General features: G+C 43.2%; 1 protein-coding gene across 2 annotated transcripts in view; it reads right to left on the bottom strand.

Annotated features, from left to right (window-relative positions):
• ZNF609 (zinc finger protein 609) overlaps positions 1–22603 on the bottom strand; it is a 701843-nt gene that overhangs the window by 608616 nt on the left and 70624 nt on the right. For both annotated transcript variants that reach the window (XM_044077491.1, XM_044077492.1), the window contains exon 2: positions 18889–18976. In XM_044077491.1, the coding sequence (XP_043933426.1) occupies positions 18889–18976 (88 nt within the window). The remainder of the gene's footprint in view (positions 1–18888; positions 18977–22603) is intronic.

The raw sequence follows: 22603 nt of genomic DNA, 5'->3' as shown, positions 1-22603 counted from the left end.
ACTGCTTACAGCATGCCAGTCCTTTGGTTGAAGTGAATGGATTGGCTCAGGACATTCTGAGGTCTGTCACCTTGTGCCTCTGTTGAGCATGGTGAAAGCCACACTACCTTTTGTTGCTGCTACCAAAGGTAAAATAATCTTTGGTGACAAAAAGATGTGATGTACTCAGGTAGAATGGCAGAAAGTTAATTAATTCCCTAAACACTTTTTTCCATCCTGTGATCAGTCAAATGATTGATAATCAGCTAATAAAAACGATTGCTGCTATATCCAAGCACCTGTCCTAAGTTTAAATTTCTGGGTTGTCGCCTCACCACCCGCAGGGAATATGCAACCATTAATTAGAGACTCAGTTCAACAGCTGACCCTCTTAACACACCATGCCTCCAAAGACAGCTATTAAAAATCAAGAGCCTACCTCTTAGTCCCCGAAGTCACACTTAGCATGGTAAAGATAATGCTTAAAATCACTGTTGGAAGTTACAGTTTAAAAAGGGGCTTGCATTAATTATGTAACAGACTATAATAAGAAGTTCTGTACCTACCATAACGTTCCATGTTAGTTGTCTTCTTCTCGCCTTCTTTCTTGCTGGATGGGTACGGAGCCGATCCTCGGCTCCGACTCAGCCAATACTAAAGCTCGAGAGCTAATTCCACCGGCTCGAGGCTCCCCATTATCCCACAATGCTAGGCGGTAACTACTCAGATCTCGTTTGATAGCTAGACCAAGCAATTCTAGTCTCCATAGTATGGAGAAGGGTAACCCACCTCTATATAAACCAGAGTGTAAGGTATCCCAGACCTAACAAAAGGGGAAATAGAGGTGGTAGAACGTGTGGGAATGAAACTCTTCCAGAGGAAGATCACAAAATGAATTCCTATCGGTCTGTCCAGGCTTGGGGGAAGGAGGGTGGGACGCAAGAAAGAAGGCGAGAAGAAGACAACTAACATGGAACATTATGGTAGGTACATAACTTCTTAATGTTAAGTTGTCTATCTCGCCTTCATTCTTGCTGGATGGGACCGCATCCCTAGCACCTTATCCCGGGTGGCCTATCGGAACAGACTCTTGAGAACAGTGGAACCAAAGTTGGAACGGTTTCTGGAGACCATGTCCAATTTGTAATGTGAAATGAAGGTATGAGGAGAAGCCCAAGTGGCTGCTGCACAAATGGAATCTACTGGCAGCCTGTCCTGAAAAGCTACGGATGTAGCTAATGCCCTAGTTGAATGAGCTCTAGGTCTTGAAGGTAATTTTTGATGTCTGATCTCATAGATGAAGGTAATTGTAGAGGTGAGCCATCTAGAAAGGGAAACTTTAGTAACTGGATGGCCCGATTTCCCTTCCGCATATGATAGAAAAAGCTGATCAGATTTCCTGAATTGTTTAGTCCTGTCTAAATAATATCTTAAGTTGGCGGTGAACATCCAGAAAATGTAGCTTTTGTTCCGACCTGTTGGAATAGTTAGGGAAAAAGACGGGGAGATCAATCGTTTGGTTTAGGTTTGTTTGAGAAGAAACCTTAGGCAAAAAGGATGGATTAGTACGGAGGGATACCCTATCTTTGTGAAACACTAAGTAAGGAGGGCGACTGCACAGAGCATGGAGTTCAGATATCCTTCTCACTGAAGTTATGGCTACTAGAAAAAGTGTCTTCCATGAAAGCAACTTCAGAGAACATGAAGCCGCTGGTTCGAAAGGGGGAAGGATTAAGGATGCCAGAACCAAGTTCAAGTCCCATTGAGGCGGGGGATCTTTGATTGGAGGTTTGAGAAGAAAAACGCCCCTTAAAAAGGCTTTGCAGAGTTTGTGAGCCATGATGCTGGACTCCGAGACACCTACATGATAATTAGATATAGCAGCCAACTGAACTCTAATGGTAGATGAAGAAGATCCTAAATAAAAGAGTTCTGCTAAAAAGTCAAGAATAGACTGGATAGGTGCAGTGAAGGGATCTATATTTTTTGATGTCAACCAAAAGGAGAAGCGTTTCCATTTGCTATTATAAATCTTCCGGGTAGAAGATTTATGAGAGGCTATCAAGATATCTTGGACCGAGCGAGATATTAAGGGAAGCCTGGCTAAGGTCGGAATCGGAGAAACCACGCTGTGAGGTTGAGAGAATGAAGAGATTGGTGCAGCTGGCCCGATTGGTGGGTCAACAGATCTGGCACTGGGTCCAGATGACAAGGCTGCTCCAAAAGGTAACGATGAAGGAACGGAAACCATATCTGTCGAGGCCAGTAAGGGGCAATGAGGATCATTGTCACTCTCAAGGCGATGGCTTTCTGAATTAGTTGAGTTATCAGTGGAAAAGGGGGAAAGGCATACAGAATTCCCCGGGGCCAATCGTGGACTAGAGCGTCTCTGGTGGGATGGCCTGGTAATGGGAAGAGAGTGAAGAAGTCGTGACACTTGCTGTTTTGGGGAGTAGCAAAAAGATCGCAGCAAGGCTGGCTCCATCGTTGGAACACTTCTTCCAGTACTGATTTCTTCAGAGACCACTCGTGGGGCATGAGAATTGCCCTGCTCAACTTGTCTGCAATCATGTTGGACTTCGCGGGAATGTGCGTTGCTACCAGAAATCGCTGAGAAGAGATCGTCCACTGCCAAAGTCTGAGTGACTCTCGACATAAGGGGTATGATCTGGTTCCGCCTTGTTTGTTGATGTACCACACTACGGACATGTTGTCCGTCTGAATTGCAATAGTCCCTGTGGGAAGAGAGTCGTGAAGGGCTTGCAACGCTAAAAGCACTGCTCTCATCTCTAAGACATTTATGTGCAAGTGGCACTCGAAAGGTTGCCACGTGCCCTGGACTGTCCTGCCCTGATAATGCCCCCCCACCCGATCAGGGAGGCGTCTGTTGTCAACGTGGCGACTGGGGGAGGGAGAGTGAAGGGTCTTCCTTGGAGAACCTGAGGTGATGTGATCCACCAAGACAGTTGATTCTTGCATGATTGAGTTATCAATATGGTGTGGGACATCGGGAGCTGTTGGAAGGACCATTGAGTAAACAGCATCCACTGGAGGAGCCTCATATGGAAGCGAGCTAAGGGGAGAAGGGGGATAGCTGCTGCCATGAGTCCTAATACCTTCAAAACTAGTCTGGCTTTGACTTTGTTGCATTGTAAGAGAAGGTAAACTTGTTTGCGGATGTCTGACACTCTCTGCTCTGTAAGTCTGGCTGAAAGATTGAGCGTGTCTAATGTGGCGCCTATAAAGGTAATAGATTGACAAGGTGACAAGGCAGATTTTTCTAAATTTATTGAAATGCCTAGAGCTTGGCAAGTTTGGATAGTGAAGTCTCTGGATAGAAGTAGTTGATATCTGGTGGTGGCAGTAAGGAGCCAGTCGTCTAAATATGGAAACACCTGGAATCCTTGACGTCTCAAGTGAGCTGCGACCACTGCCATGCATTTGGTAAACACTCGGGGGGCTGTAGTGAGACCAAAGGGCAGGGCTCTGAACTGGTAGTGACTGGCTCCAAGCCTGAAGCGGAGAAATCTCCTGGAGCGTCTGTTCATCTTTATATGGTAGTACGCGTCCTGAAGATCTATCGAGCACATCCAATTGTCCTGACCCAAGAAGGGTAGAATGGACTGTAGCGTGACCATCCGGAATTTTGTTTTTTTGACATACTTGTTTAAGTTGCTGAGATCCAGTATGGGTCTCCAGTCCCCTGTCTTTTTTGGTACCAAAAAGAATTTGGAGTAGATTCCGGATCCTTGTTGGTCTGCTGGGACTGATTGGATAGCTCTTTTTGATAGCAGCTTTGAAATTTCTAGTGCTGCTTGTTCCCTTAGACTGGTTGGAACGTCTGGAAGGGATCCTTTGGGTTGGGATGGAATGTGAATAAAGGGAATTTTGTAACCCTCGGATATGATCGACTGTACCCATTTGTCTTGTGTAAGGGAAAGCCAGGCTTTTGGGTACAGGGATAATCTTCCCCCGACTGCCTCCGAAGGTGGACAGCCGGGCAGCTCCTCAGGGATGCTGAAAGGGTTTATCAGAGAAAGTTTCTCTGCTACCCTGGTTTTGCGGACCTCCTCTGCCTCTAGGGTGGCGTCTATTGTTATTCCCCCTCTGCCTCTAGAGGGGAATCGACCTTGTGCGTCAGATGAGACTCCCTGGGTTTGTTTGCAGAACCACATCTTTCCTCCCCTCTGACCTTTGGGATAAGGCCTAGAAGGGGTAGAAAAACGGACTCCCACGGCAGAGAGTGTCTTACCTTCCACCTCGCACCTAGTCAATGTATCCTTCACCTGAGGACCAAACAAGCATGATCCATCAAAGGGGGAATTAGTGAAGGATGCCTTGAAAGGGTCCGCAAAGTTGCACAGCTGCATCCAGGCGTGACGTCGTAGGGCAACGCCTGTGCCTGCAGCTCTGCTCGCTCCATCCGCAGCATATGAGATAAGCCACATGGAGGAGTTAACGATGGAGTTCAGGGTTGCCAACTGGGAGTTCATTCTGTCTTGGAACCCCTCAGCTGTTGGATCCTTTACCTCTTCATTCATATCCTTGAGTAAATTTCTCTGGAGACGAGTGAAGTGACATAAGTAGTTCAGCAACCGCATTGAAAAGGTCACTGATGAGAACATCCGCTTACCGTACCTGTCTATGGTCCTAGATTCCTTATTAGGAGGATGGACAGGTACCGAAGGATCGGCTAACTCCTTCTTAGTGGCTGCGGCCACCACCATGGCATCAACGGGGACGCCTTTAGATAAAAAATCTTTATCTCTAGGGGCAGTAATAAACTTAGACGGCCTCCTTGGGGTGGGTTCCACTGAATCAGGAGCCGTCCAGGCCTTCTTTGCCACCACTTCCATAAGGGGGTCAAAGGGAGGGGACATCCAGGAGGTAGAAGGGCGAGAGCCGAACGCCTCAAGGTACACTGACTCATCCTCTGAAGGGTTAAGGGCTGGCCAGTTCCCCCTCTGTTTCAGGATCTCAAGGATGTCAGCAAAGGAGACATCCTCAGAGGGGGATCGAGGGGAACCTTCAGATTCCTCAAAGTCAGTGTCAGAGGTGATAGACTCAGGGGAGTCAATGTGCTACCTCTTGCACTGCCTCTTCCTAGGGGGTTCTCCTACCGGGTCAGGAGAGGCCTCGGAAGAGGAGGAAATTCCCAATGGGGAAACTTGAGGAGTTGGCTCTCTGCGGTCTGAAGCAAGGGTGTGTGTAGAAATCACCGCAGGCACTGATGATGGAGGGGCTGACGGCGCCGACTGTGGGGCAGACACTGGTTCTAGCACGCTCCGCATGACCTCGAAGGCACCCCTATCGGGCAAGGCCGGAGGACCCCGCTCCAAAGAGACTAGGACCCCCCCTGGTACCGACAGGGACGGCTCCGAGACCGATGTCGGAGCCGAACTCACCAGCGCCGAAGCACCGAGAGGGAGAGCGGGGTCGGACAAGGGTTCGATGCCACTCGCCCCCTCGGAGCAGACGAGGGAAGCTCGGTGCCGAGATCCCTCCAAAGAGGAGATCGGAGCAGACGACGGAGCCAAAAGGGAAGGTATCGGATCCGATGCACTGACAGTCATGGCTCCGATGAGCCCCGGCTCCGAGCTCAAAGGAGTCGGAGGAGGAACACATTGAGGGACAGAAATAGCCACTGACTGATGAGTCGGGCTATGAAGCATTTGGACCAGCGCCTCGGACTTCAGAAGTCTACTCACTACCCTTTGCAAATCGTGGTCAGATAGCCTGGAAGACCGTGAGGAATGCGATCTATGGCTCCGCTCCGAAAGAAGAGGGGATCCTGGTGCCGAGTGAACGGAGCCGATGGAGGGAGACCTAGATCTCTTTCTTAAAGGTTGCTCCGATAAAAGTATCGGAGCCGCCGGAGCCGAGGTAATAGTATGAGGCTTGGAAACATCGGCTCCAGCCGGAGCCGATTTCGAAGCAGTTTTGATGCTTCCAGAGGATGGCTCTGAAGCCGGAGCCGACTGTCTGGAAGTCTTAGAAGGCCTCCCCGACACAGACTGGGTCGGGGGACCTTCAGGCTTCAATAAGCCATGCAAAAACAATTTATTTTTGCGTTCCTGCAGGACTCTAGGGCTGAAACCATGGCACACAGCACATGAGTCCTGCAGGTGCAAAGGTCCCAGGCAATACACACAAGAAGTGTGACCGTCTGTCAGAGACATTTTCTGACAGCACGAATCACACTTCTTGAAGCCTGAGACCTTAGAGTCTTTAGACATAGTAAATTAGAGTGAAAACACAAGCACAACACACAAGCACACCCTTAAGCAAAAAATAAAATTCAGTCACACTGAAGGACTAGGGGAAGGAAGGGCCAAAGGCCTAAAAGTTAAGAAGGAAATAAAAAGGGATTTTAGACACTAGAGGGGGACCCGATTTAAACTACCTGAAATACTACAAATAAAACTATGGTTAAGGGAACAAAATTTAGGGGTTGAAAAAGAAGTTTCTTATCAGAAAATTTACTAACCTGCCAGAGCCGGTAGAAGAAGCACCTCGTCAGCTAAGCGGCAAACGAGATCTGAGTAGTTACCGCCTAGCATTGTGGGATATAGGGGAGCCTCGAGCCAGTGGAATTAGCTCTCGAGCTTTAGTATTGGCCGAGTCGGAGCCGAGGATCGGCTCCGAACCCATCCAGCAAGAATGAAGGCGAGATAGACAACTTAACATTAAATATTAAATAATTTATGCAGGTTCATAGTCCTACCCTTTGCCTTGAATTTCAATGCATCACTCTAAATTACACAAATACAATACCCAATGCCCAGAAGATAAGACTACCTTCTGGTTCTTAATATACAAACGTCTGTTTTGAAATGATGTTCATTCCCTAAAGTCTTCTTCTGTAAAAATAAACCAAAATTAATCATTTGCTCACAGCTTGCATTCATCCACTTCTAATCCATTTAACCTTGTTCCTTAAGACCTTGACCCTACCAGGATCCAACATTCTGAATCACCATGAAATAGACAGCTCATCAGTGGGAAAGGTGCACCAGTTGGGAAAAATGAGAAGTGACTGTGCAGACAGAAAGAGTACTAAGCTGGCATGATATGGTGGAGTTATCATGGGAGGGTGGGTGCTAGTCCTGGAAGCCCTATAGTATATCCTACCTGCTTTAAGAGTCCTTGTGAGAATGCCTTTATCTGTTGTCTACCACATCAAGAAAAGATTCTTGAAAGTGATCAGACAAGAAGTGATAAACACAGGATCAGCTTAAGCAAGCAGTTCGGGGAAATATATCCAGACACACAACAAAAAGCCAGTGCTGTGAATGAGACTCAGATATCAGCAAACAGTGTCTTGTACCACAGTCACTCCCCACTTATGCAGCAGGGAAAATGTCTCTACAGTTACTACCATAGTAAGACAGTTTAAGATCAAAACAGGATCAATCAAGGCATAGTTAGGCTTGCTGTTAAGAATGGGGGCTGTGATGCAGCTCTTCAAAACGTCTGCAGTCAGATTACCCTGAAGTGAAACTTGCAGATAAAAGAAAAGAAAAAAAGAAGAGGTGTAATCACAAATGCCACAAGCAGACTCATTCAGCACTTCAGACATTCTGGCAGGCTCAAAACTCTTCTATTGCTCCTTAATGCACCACACCTCCTCCTCTCCATATAGGATATCCACTTGGCAGAAACTAACTATATGCAGACCTAATGAAACTATTCCTGTAGCTCTCTTGCTCTCTGCTTGTGGCAGTTTACAAAGGAATGGGGAAGGACAATTGGATGGGAAACCAGAAATTCATCTCTGGTTTGGCACCTATGTCTCTAATGAAAACAGGTAACCTGTAAATGATTAATCTCACAGGCCCATGCTTACACTTATCAAGGGCATCAGAACTTGTCAAAGATTTGGTATGCATGGCTAGGCTTAAATAGGCCATTTTGGTTGTTAGCCTAGTAAACACCTATGAACCTATGGATGGGTAAGGATATTGAAGTGGACTGTAACAATGCTACCTTTATATCTTACATGTTCCAGTTATACCACAACAATAGAACATATTCCCTGCTTCTTCTCCAATTCTCTTTTTGGATGGCATATTAATTTTAGTCTTCTAAAATATTCTTTACTGAGTTTTGTTTGCATTTGTTCACATTTTATTGTAGACCCTATCATTTCCCAAATATTTCTACACTTCCTCCTGCTCAACTTCCTTCATATCACATTTCTGTCCCAAGCTGATATTTTCTTGGTGCTGCAGCTTTCCTACTTTAAAGGTTGCTTTTGCACATTTATCAAGACCAAATCATATTCTCAATCATTTGAGAAAGTTTTGACCACCTCATCTGATGAACTACACAGTTTTAATTCACTCCACTAAAAGATGAGAAGTCTTTACACTTTGTTGTTGTCTGGGAGCCAAATTGTAACCATAACTTAATCTGTTAAGCAGAAGCTTAATGGGTTAAGGGCAAGAAAGTACAGTTGTGTACACTTACCATAAATGTAGATGTTCGAGTGTATTCACTGTTGCAGTCATTACATTTGGGTTATCAGACCGACTGAGGGCTACCTGCAAGCAGATAACCCAAATGTAATGACTGCAACAGTGAAACACGAAGAACATCTGCATTTGGGCCTGGGGTTTTCCAGTTATGGGGTTTTCTTAATTTTGTTTCAGCTTTGCTGGTTACTTCATCCCATTTCATATCCTGTACATTTCAACTTCTTACTGTTTGTTTATTTTACTTCTATCCATTCAGCATCTTTGTTATGTTCTACGGGGTCTTCACTAATATTTCTCCAAAATGAGACTATTTCTTTTTTGGTGGGGTTTCCATTCCTTTTGCTTCATTTCCCAGTTCTCTATAAAACCTTTTTGAGTCATCAATGAACTGCTTATTTTGTACTTTTCTTTTATATTTGCTTGGCTATCTTGTAAGTTTTTCTGCCTGTGCTGATAGCTTTAGCTCATTATTTGCAATAGTGTGTGACAGATCCTGGTCTGTTCTAATACTGCATGTCGCTTTTATCACATTTATTTTTCTACATATTTTTGTTCATCTGTTCCCTCTTCTATACTCTTCTGAGAGACTTCTTAATTGCCTAACCGTTTTCTCTATTCAATACTTACATGACGGCATCTGATTTCTTCTCTTCCTTTCACTTATTGCCCTGTCTTTTTGTGGTAAGACTATTACTCATTTTGCTCTACAGTAATGTATCCTATTTACTTCTGTTATATCTCACAAACTTCTGTTAATAGTCTTGATTACTGTGTTCATTTGTTTTATCAGACTTTTCACATTCTGTGTATTACTGACTTTCTGTAATCTATCCCTTTCATCAATCTTAACACCTCTATCCATCACTATTAAATCAAGCAATTCTTCCTTTAGATCTTTTTCTTCTAAACTGAGGGCACATTCTTTATTCTCCACTTCCTGTGGACATTTGACAGAAAGTTCCAGAACATCTTCCTGTAATATATTCTCTTCAGCTACATCCTGGGTCATCCATTGCTCTTTTACATGGGAACTTACTGGCCTTTCACTCCACAACATTAACTGCGTCAGAGTTGTCACCGTTTCCTATTCCTTCCCTTGCTGTGCAATTCGAAATGAACTTTTTTACTGGTTTCCTACTGAAGGCTCTAGAGTATCTTCATGTGGCAATGGATCAGATGCTTCTGGTTCCACCTATTTCTCTTTAATTTCGGGACTCACTGTTCCATCATGCTAACACATTACCAGAGTTGGATTTTCTACATTAAATCCCTCACTTCGCAGGTAATCCAAAAAAAGAAGTTATGTACTCACCATAACTTTCCATGTGTGTTGCCCAGCTCACCTTCATTCTTAGTAGGTTGGGTTCGGATCCAATCCTTGAATCTAACTCGGCCTTATACAAAAGCTTGAGGTCTTCCACTAGCTCGTGGCTAAAACCCTATCTCATCATGCCCTAGGATAGATACCCAGATCTTGCATGCAGATACAACTAAGATACTAAATAAAAATCCCTGAATGCCTTATAGGGCAATGAAGGTGGTCAGAGAACATTAGCAGCCAACTGCATCGGCTCGGTCTTCCAGAAGCAAAGGATTAGGGGAATGAGAGTGGGAAAATGAACAGTTTAAAATTTGTAGTATTTAACTGTATAACAACTACTACCTGTATGTCATTAGTCTAGTAATCTCTTGGAGCTTATCTCCCCGGGACTCTACTGAAAATGGACATAAATCCAGTTAGACTATCCCAGTCAACAAATGTAAAATAAAAATAATAAATAAAATAAATGTAAGAATGAACGCGAGATGGATAACACATGGAATGTTATGGTGAGTGCATAACTGCTTTATGTGATGTTGTCCTATCTCGCCTTCATTCTTAGGAGGTTAGGACAGCATCCCTAGCACCATTTTTCTTGGGTGGCTCAAGGGAAAATATTCTTCAGAACAGTGGACCCAAAGGAGGTCCTGTTCCTGGAGGCCAAATCAACTTTGTAATGAGTGATAAAGGTATGTGGCCTTGCCCATGTTGCTGCAGCACAAATGATATCAACAGGTAGCCTTGCCAGAAAGGCAGAAGAGGTTGCAACAACTCTTGTAGAATGACCTTTTACTTTACGGGAAAGTTCTTTGTTTTGAGATTTGTAAGCAAAGGTAATACAATCTGACAGCCATTTCAAAAGTGTGACTTTAGACACAGGAGCACATTTCTTTGAGTCTGAAAAGGATACAAATAATTGGTCAGATTTTCATGAAGTCCTTTGTCCTATGTAAGTAGAAACGTAATTGCCTATGTACATCTAATTGGTGCAACATATATTCTGCCTTAGTCTCGTAGTTGGAGAAAAAACTGGTAGTTCTATGCATTGGTTCAAATTAGATTCTGAACATGCTTTGGGCATAAAAAAACAGGTTTGTTCGCAAGGATACTCTGTGGAAAAGCATGTAGAGGGGTTTTATTGATCACGTTTGTAGCTCTGAAGCTCTTCTAGCAGAAGTAATAGCTATCAAAAAAATTATTTACCAAATCAAACACTTAAGATTGCAGGATGATGCAGGCCCGAATGAGGGAAGAATCAAATGGGATAAGACAAATTTTAAGTCCCGTAGTGCTGGAGGGGCTTTAATAGGTGGTCTTAATAAAAGAGTACCTTTAAGAAAGGCTTTGCAAAGTCTGTGGGACATCACATTGGGGCCTGATTCACCTAAATGGAAATTAGATCTCACTGCTAACTGAACACGTATAGTAGCTGCAGCTGCACCCTCACTGAATAGCTTTTCTAAGAACTCAAGAATGAAAAGCTATTGGGACAGAAAAAAGATCAATGTGATTGCTCAAAGCCCATTAAGAAAAGTTTTTACATTTGCTTCTATATAACTTTCTTGTCGAAGCTTTATGAGATGAAATCAGGATATGTTTTGCTGACGGAGAAAGGTTAGGAAGTCTGGCTATGGTTGGAATCGGTGCAGCCAAGCTGTCAATTTGAGGGTTGAAAAGGAGGGCTGGAGTGTCCCTGATGCATGAGTCAGGAGGTCCGGAAATAGGTCCAGGATCCAAGGCTCCTCCTGGAAATGAGGCCAAAAGAAGGGGACCAGATTTTACGAGACCAGTATGGGGCAATGAGAATCAAGTTCCTTCCCAAGTAATAGGCTTTCTGAAGAACTAAGGGTATCAAGGGAAAGGGAAGAAAGGCGTAAAGGAGACTCGAGGGCCAATCATAGACAAGTGCATCCCTTGGTGACTCCTCTGGCAGGGGGGTCAAAGCAAAGTAGTTGATGCATTTGGTGTTTATGGATGTGGCAAAAAGGTCACAGCAAGGCTGGCCCCATTTGCGTAAAATCTTTATGGACTACTCGAGGCATCAGAATTGCTCTACTGAGTTTGTCTGCTATCACGGTGGTTTTCCCTGGAATGTGCATTTCTACCAGAAAGCATTGGGAGGAGACTGCCCACTGCTATACAGTCAGGGTCTCCCGACAAAGGGGGTAAGATCTGGGTCCTCTTTGTTTATGTATCACACAACTGACATGTTGTCTGTCTGTATTGCAATACTTCCCAGCGAACAGAGTCCTGGAATGCTTACAATACTAAAAGCACCACTCTCATCTCTAGGAACTTGATGTGCAAATGGGCCTCATAATCCTGCCAAGTGCCTTGGACTGTCTTTCCCAGATAATGCCCCCCCCCCCAATCTGAGAGGCATCCGTGGTCATCATGGCTAATGGTTGGGGAAGGGTCGACCAAATGTCATGAGTGGTGTAAAGCCACCAATGAAGGTCTTTCTTGCAAGATTCCGTTATCAATATTTGGTGGGACATGGGTAGTTCCTGCCTGGACCACTGAGTGAACACTAGCCACTGTAGAATTCTCATGTGCAGATGTGCTAATGGAATCAGGGTTATAGATGCTGCCATGGTTCCCAAGACTTTCAGAACTGACCTTGCTTGTACTTTTTTCTTGTAAATAAGATTTAGGACCTGATGTCGTAGAACCTGAACCCTTTCCAAGGGAAGTTTGGCCATCATTTTTGTTGCATCTAAATCTGCTCCTATAAAAACAATATTCTGAGATGGCGACAAGGCAGATTTTTCATAGTTTATTGTAATCCCTAGGTGAGAGCAGAGATGCAAGGTGGTATCTCTTGCTTTTGTTAGTAGATGCTCAGTGGTGGTGGTGGTTAGGAGCCAGTTGTCTAGGTACAGAAACACTCGGAAACCTAGGCGTCTCAAGTCAGACGCGACCATTGGCATACAATTGGTGAACACTCTCAGGACTGTAGTGAGGCCGAAGGGCAGAGCTCGAAACTGGTAGTGAATGGCTCCCAGCTGAAAGCGCAGATGACTCCTGTCCATTTTTATGTGGTAGTACGCATCCTGGAGGTCTACAGAGCACATCCAATCATCTTGCCCCAGAAAAGGGAGTACTGACTGCAGTGTTACCATCCTGAACTTTGACTTTTTTTTACTGATTTGTTTAATTTGCCGAGATCCAAGACGGGTCTCCAGTCACGTTTTCTTTGGAACTAAAAAGAATTTTGAGTAAGTTCCGGATCCTATTTGGTTTCCAGGGACTGTTTGGATGACTCTTTTGTCTAACATCTTTTGTATTTCTAGAGTTGCCTGTATGACTGGGTGGAACGTCCAGGATATTTTTTATGTTAGGGACGGGGAAGGAAAAGGATAGAGAGTAACCGCTGGATACGATGCTTTGTACCCACTTGTCTTTTGTTAATGTTAGCCAGGCTTCTTGTACAAAGATAAGTGACCCGTGACTGCCTCAGAGAAGGACAGGCATGCCTCCCTTTAGGAGCACTGAAAGGGCTTACACCAAGGAATGAGTCCCTGTTGCCCTGATTCTGCAGACCCCCTCTGCTGCGAGGTCGCAGTCTTCCATTACTGCCCTTGAAGGAAGAATCACCATGTGAGTGCCCTGGAAAACTCTCTGGGATTTTCAAAACCACATTTTTCCCCCCTTCTGACCCTCTGGATAAGGTTTGGTAGGTAGGGAAAAATGGACTCCTATGGCAGAAAGAGTCTTTCCTTCTTGTTCACACCTGGTTAGTGTGTCTAACTTTTGGCCTGAACAAAGACGAGCCATTTAAAGGGGCATTCACAAAGGAAGATTTAAAGAGCTCCGCAAAGTCATACAAGTGCATCCAGAAATGTCTCCCTAGGGAAATTCCTGAACCCGCTGCTCTGCTCGCTCCATCCGTTGCATAAGAAATGAGTCTCATGGAGGAGTTGACCACTGAATTTAAGGTGGAAAGCTGAGAGGAAACCTTCTCTGATACCCCTTTCAGCTACTGAACCCTGGAGGTTATCTCCTAGCTCCTTCAGGAGATCTCTCTGAAGTCTAGTAAAGTGAGTCAGGTAATTCAGTGATCTGGGCGCAAAAGTTGCTGAAGATAAGGTGAGCTTTCCATATCTGCCCATCGTACGAGACTCCTTGTTCGGCGGATGGACAGAAGACAACGTCTCAGAGTTCCTTCTTGGTAGCTGCCGCCACCACCGTAGCATCTACTGGGACTCCTTTGGTTAGGAAATTCTTGTCTGGTGGTGAGGTGATGAACTTGTTTGGCCTCCGAGGAACAGGTTCCACTGAATCTGGAGACTCCCACGCCTTTTGAGAAAATAGGTCCATTAGCTCATCGAAAGGCAGAAGCACCCAAGTGGAGGAATGGCAAGATCGAAAAGACTTAAGGTATACAGATTCTTCCTCTGAATGGTTGATGGACTTCCAGCTGCCTCTGTTTTAGCATTTCTAGGATGTCCGTAAAGGAGACATCCTCAGAAGGTGACCGTGGGGACTTTTCAGAATCATCAAGGTCTGTATCCGATGTGACAGACTCCTCTGGGGAGTCTAAATGCTTCCTGTTACATAACCTCTTCCGAGGGACCTCCTCAGAGGGGTATTCTGGAGAGGTTTCGGAAGAAAGGGGGGGTCACCCAATGGGGCATCCTGAGGCCTAGGATCTCAGTGTCCCTCTGGATACTATGGTACAAAGACGGTGCCTTTGGGGAAGAATGTCCTGACCAGAGAGTGGACCTGTCTGTGGAGACAGCCCTCTCATCACCTCGAAAGCCCCCCGCCCCTGATCTGAGGAAACTCCCGGCTCCAATGAACCAGAGGGAGTCCCCAGAACCAAGGGGGTTGGCTCTGAGGCTGAGGTAGGTGCCGAAAGCACCCGAACCGATGCCTCAAAAAGCAAGGTCAGATCAGACAACTGTCCAAATCCAACTCTCCTCTCTGGACCTGACTGGAGAGCGTCGGCTCCTAGATTCCTCGAATTCCAATGGAACAGAGGACGTCGGAGCGATGTTCAGATCTGAAGATCCTGTGAAAGGTCTTGGTTTCGACGGTTCCACTAAATCAGTTTTGGACATTCTGGGTCCAAGGTTGGCTCGGAGAAGGAATCGATGCTGAAAGGGTGGGTTTGGTCGGTTCTGAAGCCCTCTGGGTTGGATCCAACAATAGTTTGGCAAGCGATGGTGTCCTTAGCAGCCTCTGCACCACATGATCCACATCATCGGACAGGCTCCTGGAAGATTGAGTCTAGGGGGCGGGAGATTTGGAGGACTGCAGCAATTAAGACCTTAGAGTGGGAGATACTGGTTCCAATTCAGGGGACTGGTTCTGCAAATGAAATTCCAGCAGCACTAAAAGTAAAGGAGCTGAGGAAGTAGGCTTCTCAGACCCGGCAGCCTTCAGGTCATGAGTTGAAACTTTTGGTAATTGTTTTGATGGCTCCGACTGAGCACTGGAAGATGAGGACCTTTTCCCCGACTTATTCAACTTTGAAGAAGGGGAATTGCCCGATTTTGAAGAACCCTGACCTTCTTCGATCGCTTCAGAAAAGGGTTTTTTTAACAGGCGTCTTAGTATCAATTTGTTCTTCCTTTCTAATAACACCCTGTGACTAAAGGAGTGACAGATGCCACAGGACTCTTGAAGGTGAACCGCTCCAAGACAGTACACACAAATGTTATGCCCATCAGTAATGGACATTTTTTGACCACATTTGACACATTTTTTAAACCCAGATGGTTTAGCTTCCTTAGAATCCTTTGAAGACACAGCACTAGTCGGCAGCAACAAACAAATCAACAACTAGCAATATATAAATATATATTCTAATACTTTTTTTTTTTTGTAAGAAGAAGAACACAGATCACAACAACAAAACACTTAGTGCAACAAAGGGAAAGCCCTCTAAGTTAAATGGGCTAAGGCAGCTCTCTAATTCAAATGAACCAGCCTTGAGGAGTTTAAGGAAGAGAACAGAAGGGGAAAGACAGCCCTCTAACTAAAAACAGGATAGACAAGGAGGAACAAAGGGAAAAGCCCTTTAAGTTAACGGGCTAAGGCAGCTCTCTAATTTAAATGAACCAGCATTAAGGAATTTGAGGAAAAGAAAATAAAGGGAAAGAAAGATCTCTAACTAAAATGGGCTTCTAATAACTAAATTTAAAGCCGTGATAGGGGGAAAAGGCCTTATAAGGAAATGATGACCAACAGCAGTGAAAACACAGGTAGAAAAAGGAAAAACACACCCAATTCACTTTAGCAAACATTAAAAATAATAAATGCAGTCAGAAAAAGCAGACAATATTTTCAAAACATGAAGAAAAAAATCTACTTAGGCAGAGCCAGTAGGAAGAGCACCCGATCCTCTTTAGCGGCAAACGAGATCTGGGTTATCTCTCCCAATGCATGATGGGATAGGGTTTTAGCCATGAGCTAGCAGAAGACCTCGAGCTTTTGTATAAGGCCGAATTGGATCTGAACCCAACCTGCTAAGAATGAAGGCACGATAGGACAACATAACATCTTTAGTTTATATATTTTTTTAACTTCTCCATTACTAATCCGCTTTCTACTTTTCCCCCTTTGTTTTCTTTTCTTTTTTATTTTAACATTTTCCATATCCGGATGCCTTTGCCTGTACGTCTCTTCAAATATCTTTGGTGCTGCTTTTTTGTACTGGTTGGTTTTACTTTCTCCTTTGTATAAATATTGCACCACATTAAATCTCCTTTTCCTTCCCATGTCCATATTTATTCCGATGTCTCCCGCATCATCTCACTTCGGGAACTCATTGTTCCATCATACTGTGACATAAGCTGTGTTAGACTTTCTACACTAAATCCTTCACTTTGCAGGTATTCCATAACATCAGCTTCTATTTAAGTTCTATTTCACTAATCTGTTCTACGTCCACCTTTTGTGGACTTCTTTTTTGTATTGTGAAATGTTCCCTATCCTGATGCCTTTACTTGTATTTCTCTTCAAATACCTTTGCAGTTGCTTTTATTGTATTTATTAGTTTTGCTTTCTCCTTCGCATATGTATTACACCATATTAGAGCTCTCTTTCTTTCCCATGTCCATATTTCTTTTTTTATACCTTTCCTTGGGTCCTCCAACATGCGCTCAATAATGTAACTGCAGTCTGGGGGAAATGCTAAAAAAACCTCAATATGAAGCACTTAATAGACAAAACTGAACACATACAGTATGAGATCTGTATATTTTTCAAATGCAGTGTATATGATGACACGAAAGCTCTATAGGTTATGATAGCATATAAAAATAACTGTACTAAAAATCTACAAATGAAACCACACATCAGTCTACTCTGCATCACTTTCTTTACATGAAGGCTAATGCTGAACGTTACAGCAGGCTGCTACTCTTAGTGGCCCTAGCGTTCATAGGTTCATAGGCAACTTACAGTCCCAAAACAGTAGCTTAATAAAAGGGACATTGCTAATACATTTTTTATTCTAACCGAACCTAATGTGCGAGCCTTCTCTGCACTCTAAACCCCTTGTTACTGTTTAAAAATATAACCAAGTAGAAAGCACCACAGTCGAGCTGGATATAGGCAACAGTTTATTCAGTTCCAAACTCCGAACACAAAGTGAAAAGACCCACACTTAAATGTGAAAATAATGTACTTTACAAACATAGCATGGTATGTAAAACATCAGTATTTCAATTTTTTGTGTTGGAAGTAGTTCATGTGGATCCCAGGGGAGGTATGTGGGAGACACTAGTAGAATATAAGGAACTATACTGGCAGCTATCACTAGAAGCCAATAGACCTCCGGGTCTTAATGACATGATATCTTTAGCTCCAGTTTTAAAATTGAGATCAGCCAAGCTTTAAATTTATAGAAAAAACTGCTAACATTAAGAACATAAATTATAAAAAGTTTTATTTGACTTGTGATGTTATGTGTGATTTGGGCCAATGAGGGAGCCAAAGACAACAACATAAATTTATTCTGTATATACCTTTTGTATTTTTAAATGAATTTTATAGTTTAAATAAATTTTATTTAAATGTAAGTTATTTATGACAATTTAAAAAAATTTTTTTAAAATCAATTTTAAGAATATGATGTGTTTTTTAATATATGAAAGTGATTTTTATCAACTTAAAGTAAAATGGATTTTAAAATAACACTGACATGACCATATAAAGACAGTTTTTAATGACATCCTGTTGTTTACATCAATTGATTAATTGATTTATTTGGTTTAATTGTAATTAGTATGTCTATATAAAGGGAATTATGGGATTGTGAAATTTATCTGATGAAGTTGATGACGAAAACGTTACTTGTACTTTTAAAGCGTTAAGTGTGGGTCTTTTCACTTTGTGTTCGGAGTTTGGAACTGAATAAACTGTTGCCTATATCCAGCTCGACTGTGGTGCTTTCTACTTGGTTATAAGTTTATTTTAGCACCATTTTATCCTTTTGTACTGTTTAAAAATATTTGAATTGAGAAGAGTGCTTTTTTTTGGATCAGTAACTAGGTTTCTACCTCATGTCCAGAATTTGGAGCTCAGTCCAGATCTCTAGTCCCAGCGTAAGATGAATGTTCTTCCACGTCTGTGAGTTTTCCCTGGATACACCTGTTTCCTCCCACTTCTCAAAAACATGTTGTTTGACAGGACAGTCTTAAATGTCCATACAGACAGCAGTTACCTTTGTCCACAAGGCTCAGGCCATGGCTGAAAAGGATCTGAGAAGGACCAGATTACTCACCTGGTTAATAAAAAAAAAAAAGTTACAATAAACTAATTTGATGTTCATGTTGCTTGTTACTTTCGTATAATACCCCTAAGTGCATCAAAGCCAATGGCAGCTACTGGCAGCTACAACTTTTTACACTTTGGGATAATATAACTATACAAAACTAGCCAGGGAGTAGAAAGACAAAGTATCTCTACACACACAAGTTGGCTACATCGCATTTACATGTTTTCACTAGAAATTTATTTTATGCCAGTATTGTACCCTGATCATATTCTAACAGGTATAAAGTCTTCTCTTCCACTATCAGCAATCAATCATGGAATCCTCCTCAAAGGTACTTGACTAAGTACACTAAATACATTACTCCCATACTTAAGATTACTCACCTGGGTGGGGCCCAGTCATGTCGTGTGCAGTCCAGCAGTGTGCCCACGTAAGTTTTGTTTCTCCATGTCACATTCACCACAAGCATACCTGAAAAACAATGATGGGGAGGATTAGATAACTCCTTCAAGGCAAAACAACACATTGAATACTTCTAGCAGCAACTAGTTCTGTGTATGCCTACTGCTCAAAAAACATCTGTGTATGGGTCTCATCGTAACAGCAGATAATGAAAGTGTCCATGTCTTCACACTCTGGTTGGCTTTAAAGCCTAAACCCGTGTGTTGACTTGCTCTGAAACGAAAACCTCCAATGCAGTGAGAGAGACAAAATTTGCTTTTGCCACAGTTGGAGGTAATGCCATGTGTAGGAAGCAACAATGTCTGGTATTGGTCTGTGCACATTTAATAAGCTTATGTAAATATGTTGCCTAATTATTGCTCATTATTTGTGCACAAATCTGAAATAATAAAACCAGGTACCCTACAGTATACTATGAATTGCTTTCTTCAGTGCTCTAAATAAACTGTGTTATTCATGGTAATTCTAGTGCTCCATCAAAAATGTGTTTTTACAGTATGTTCAGCTGCAGTCTGCTGCTGTGACATAAACGTGTTATTTACTGTATGCCTACTAAATGACGTAAACTGCATTAAGATGAGTTTTATGTACAACTGTATAATATAAATGTATAACTATTAAGAACAAGATTTATGTGCAACTGTAAGAACAAAATAACTACAAATCCAAATTAGCTTCCCTGACTAAGGATAACCACAAGGCGTTCTTTAGTTACATCCGTAACCTTAAAGGTAAGGCCCAGATTAACTCGTAGTTAATGTTACTACATATACAGAACCTGCATATACAGCAAACCTGCTGGCTGACAGGTTCAGTGAAAACCTCCCTCCCCTGTCCCCGCCACACATACCCCAAAGAATCCCTAACACCTGTCCCCCCACCTACAGCAGGTCTTAAACGCCCTCTCCAAAGCCAAAAACACAGCCTCTTTGGGACAACAAACATCATCATCATCCCGGGCAGTGTTCTACACGAGTTAAAACAGGAATTACCATTACCATTGGGCACGCTTTTCAATCACAGCCTAAGCACTGGCTTCATCTCAGCAGAATGAAAAACAGCTACTGTCATCCCTTTGCACAAAGGGAGTGCATCCACTGACCCCAGGAATTACAGATGCATTAGCCTGACCAGACTTACCTGCAAGGCCATGGAACGAATCATCATGGAGGTTATTAACAAAGATATAGGAAATCTCCAAACGCTCAACCCCACCCAGTTTCGCTTTGTGAAAGGGAGATCATGCCTGTTTAACTTGGTGAACTTATTTGAGATAGTCACCAAAACCCTAGACAAGGGCAAATGTATGCATATGGCCCACCCAGAATTAGCCAAGGCCTTTGACACAATCCCCCACTCAGGCATCATTGATAAACTCACCCAGTTGGGTATCAATGCATATGTTGCCAGATGAGTTGCAAACTGGCTCACTGACAGAACTCATATGGTCAAATTAGGGAACTCCACCTCTTCCAGCTGACCCGTAACCAGTGATGTTCCACAAGGATCAGTTCTGGGACCCCTACTGTTCGGAATCTACTGCTCTGAAGTACAGGCTAAAACTAAAGGGCTGTGGCTGACAAAGTTTGCTGATGACTGCAAACTGCGAGCGATCATTGAAACCCTAGCTGTGTCAACATCCTGCAAGATTGTCTTACGCAGACTTATTACTGGTACCAAAGTCATGGTCTTAAACTTAATGTAAAAAAATGCATCATCACCCCCTGTGGCAAGGGTGATTTTCCTGCAAACTACCACATCAACAGCAATACTCTAAGCACACAGTCAGGGATGAGAGATCTGGGCACACAGATCGACAGCAATCTTATTCGATCACCATGTTTCCAAAGTGGTAAGAAGGGCATTTCATATTGCTCATCTCATAAATAAAAGCATTGCCTTCAGAAAAAAAGAGGTTATAACCCTCTGTACTCTTCCCTCATCAGCCCAATAATATAATATAATGCTCCCATATGCTTCCAAACTCCTGCAGCAATTGCAAAGACCACAAAGGTTCCTTACAAAGAAAATTCAGGGTCGTTAAGAACCGTCTTATGCAGACAGACTGAAATCATTGTCACTTTACTCCGTGTTATATAGACTGCTCAAATGCGACCTGTGCCTTGCATACAGAGCAATCTCTGACCCAACTCTAATGGAAATTCTGTGCATTCGCAAGACAAACGGCACACGGGTCACTCGCTCAAAGAACTTTAACCTGGCATGTGACATCAAAATAACTTGCTGGAGAGAGAGAGAGATTCATCTCACAGAGGTTGCTCCACCTTTGGAACAAGCTTCCTATTCATGTTAAACAAAGCCGTCATCCGCTCTATTTAAGCGTAACTTGGACAATTGGATGGGTAACTAGAAATTCACACGGGGGGTTCAACCTGTGCCCCTCATGGACAAGGGCAATAGGTGCTGATTTCAGTGTCTGTTTGAACCAGACACCCTTGGGAACATGAGTTTAACTTGGCTAGTCTTGTAAGGGCCCTGGAGACATTAGCCTAGTAACCTTCTATGACCCTATGAACAAAGCAACTACAATCCTTGTTGCAGGTTAGGTGAAATGTATTTAGAATATTTTTGTGTGTAAACAACTACTTCTGTACGTACTACATCTGTCACATTCTGTGGTTATCACTTACTTATCTTGCCTCAACAGCCCAGGTCATGGCTGAAAAGGGTACTCAGACCAGTTCACTTACTCAGTTAAAGTAAATAAATATAAAAACTCAAAATCTTAAGCTCTGTCACCCAACAAATTATCTAAAATGTCAGCTCAGTGACAAAGAGGGATAAAACCTTGACTATGACTCAGACAACATATAATGAAGTAGTGATCCAGACATGGCAGGACAGATCAGCAGCAGATAAGACTGAGTGACCAGTGCTGGTTCATGCATCTCAGTGGCAGGAACGCTGCTGCTGTAATGGCCTCTAGTGGTGGCACAGGGCAACTGCAGGAAAAGTAAAGGTCGACACATGCATGTGGGTGCCCCAGTGTGTAGCACTGCAGCTGGAAGTTGGCATGTGCATAAAAGCATGCATGAGTCACAGGCTAGCACTGTACTCCCCTGCTCCTGGCAGCATACTTGTCAAATTCTCCAGCAGTAAGATTTCAACCATACTGAGAAACGTATTCCCCCTCACTAGTGGTGTGGGGAAAAGGGAGCAAACACTCTTCGTGGCTCTCTGTATGATGGCCCCTCTCAACAGCTCTTACCCCATGAGAAATAAATGGGTCTGAGCAGAAGAGGGGATAATGGTCATTAAGCATGAAAGTGCAAACATCGTCAACAGGTAAAAGAGGCGCAGTACTCAGAAAAGAAACAGAACCAGTGAACACTTTCATCTACCAAGAAAACTCTCAAATGAAGCACAGGAAATAGTATGAAGCCAGAAAAACATAAGAAAATATCTATAATCTTCAACTCATAAACTTCAGTAGAGAACAGCTTCTCTATACCCAAAGGCAAAGTAAGCAGCTAGTACTGTGTGAAACAAAGCTGGACAGATTGCCTGAAAATTTTAAAATACTTTTCCTTCTAGAAATCCTTACCTCCAAAATAAGTACAGGTACAGGAGAAAGAGCCAAACTGAATTTTAGTGGAAAGTTCAGCAAATTTTCAA

Source organism: Protopterus annectens, chromosome 7.part0, assembly GCF_019279795.1.
Source record: "Protopterus annectens isolate FY-2018-M chromosome 7.part0, PAN1.0, whole genome shotgun sequence".
Classification (NCBI taxonomy): Eukaryota; Metazoa; Chordata; order Ceratodontiformes; family Protopteridae; genus Protopterus; species Protopterus annectens.
Note: the sequence above shows the minus strand (reverse complement) of the source record. Positions and strands in the feature narration are given on the sequence as shown.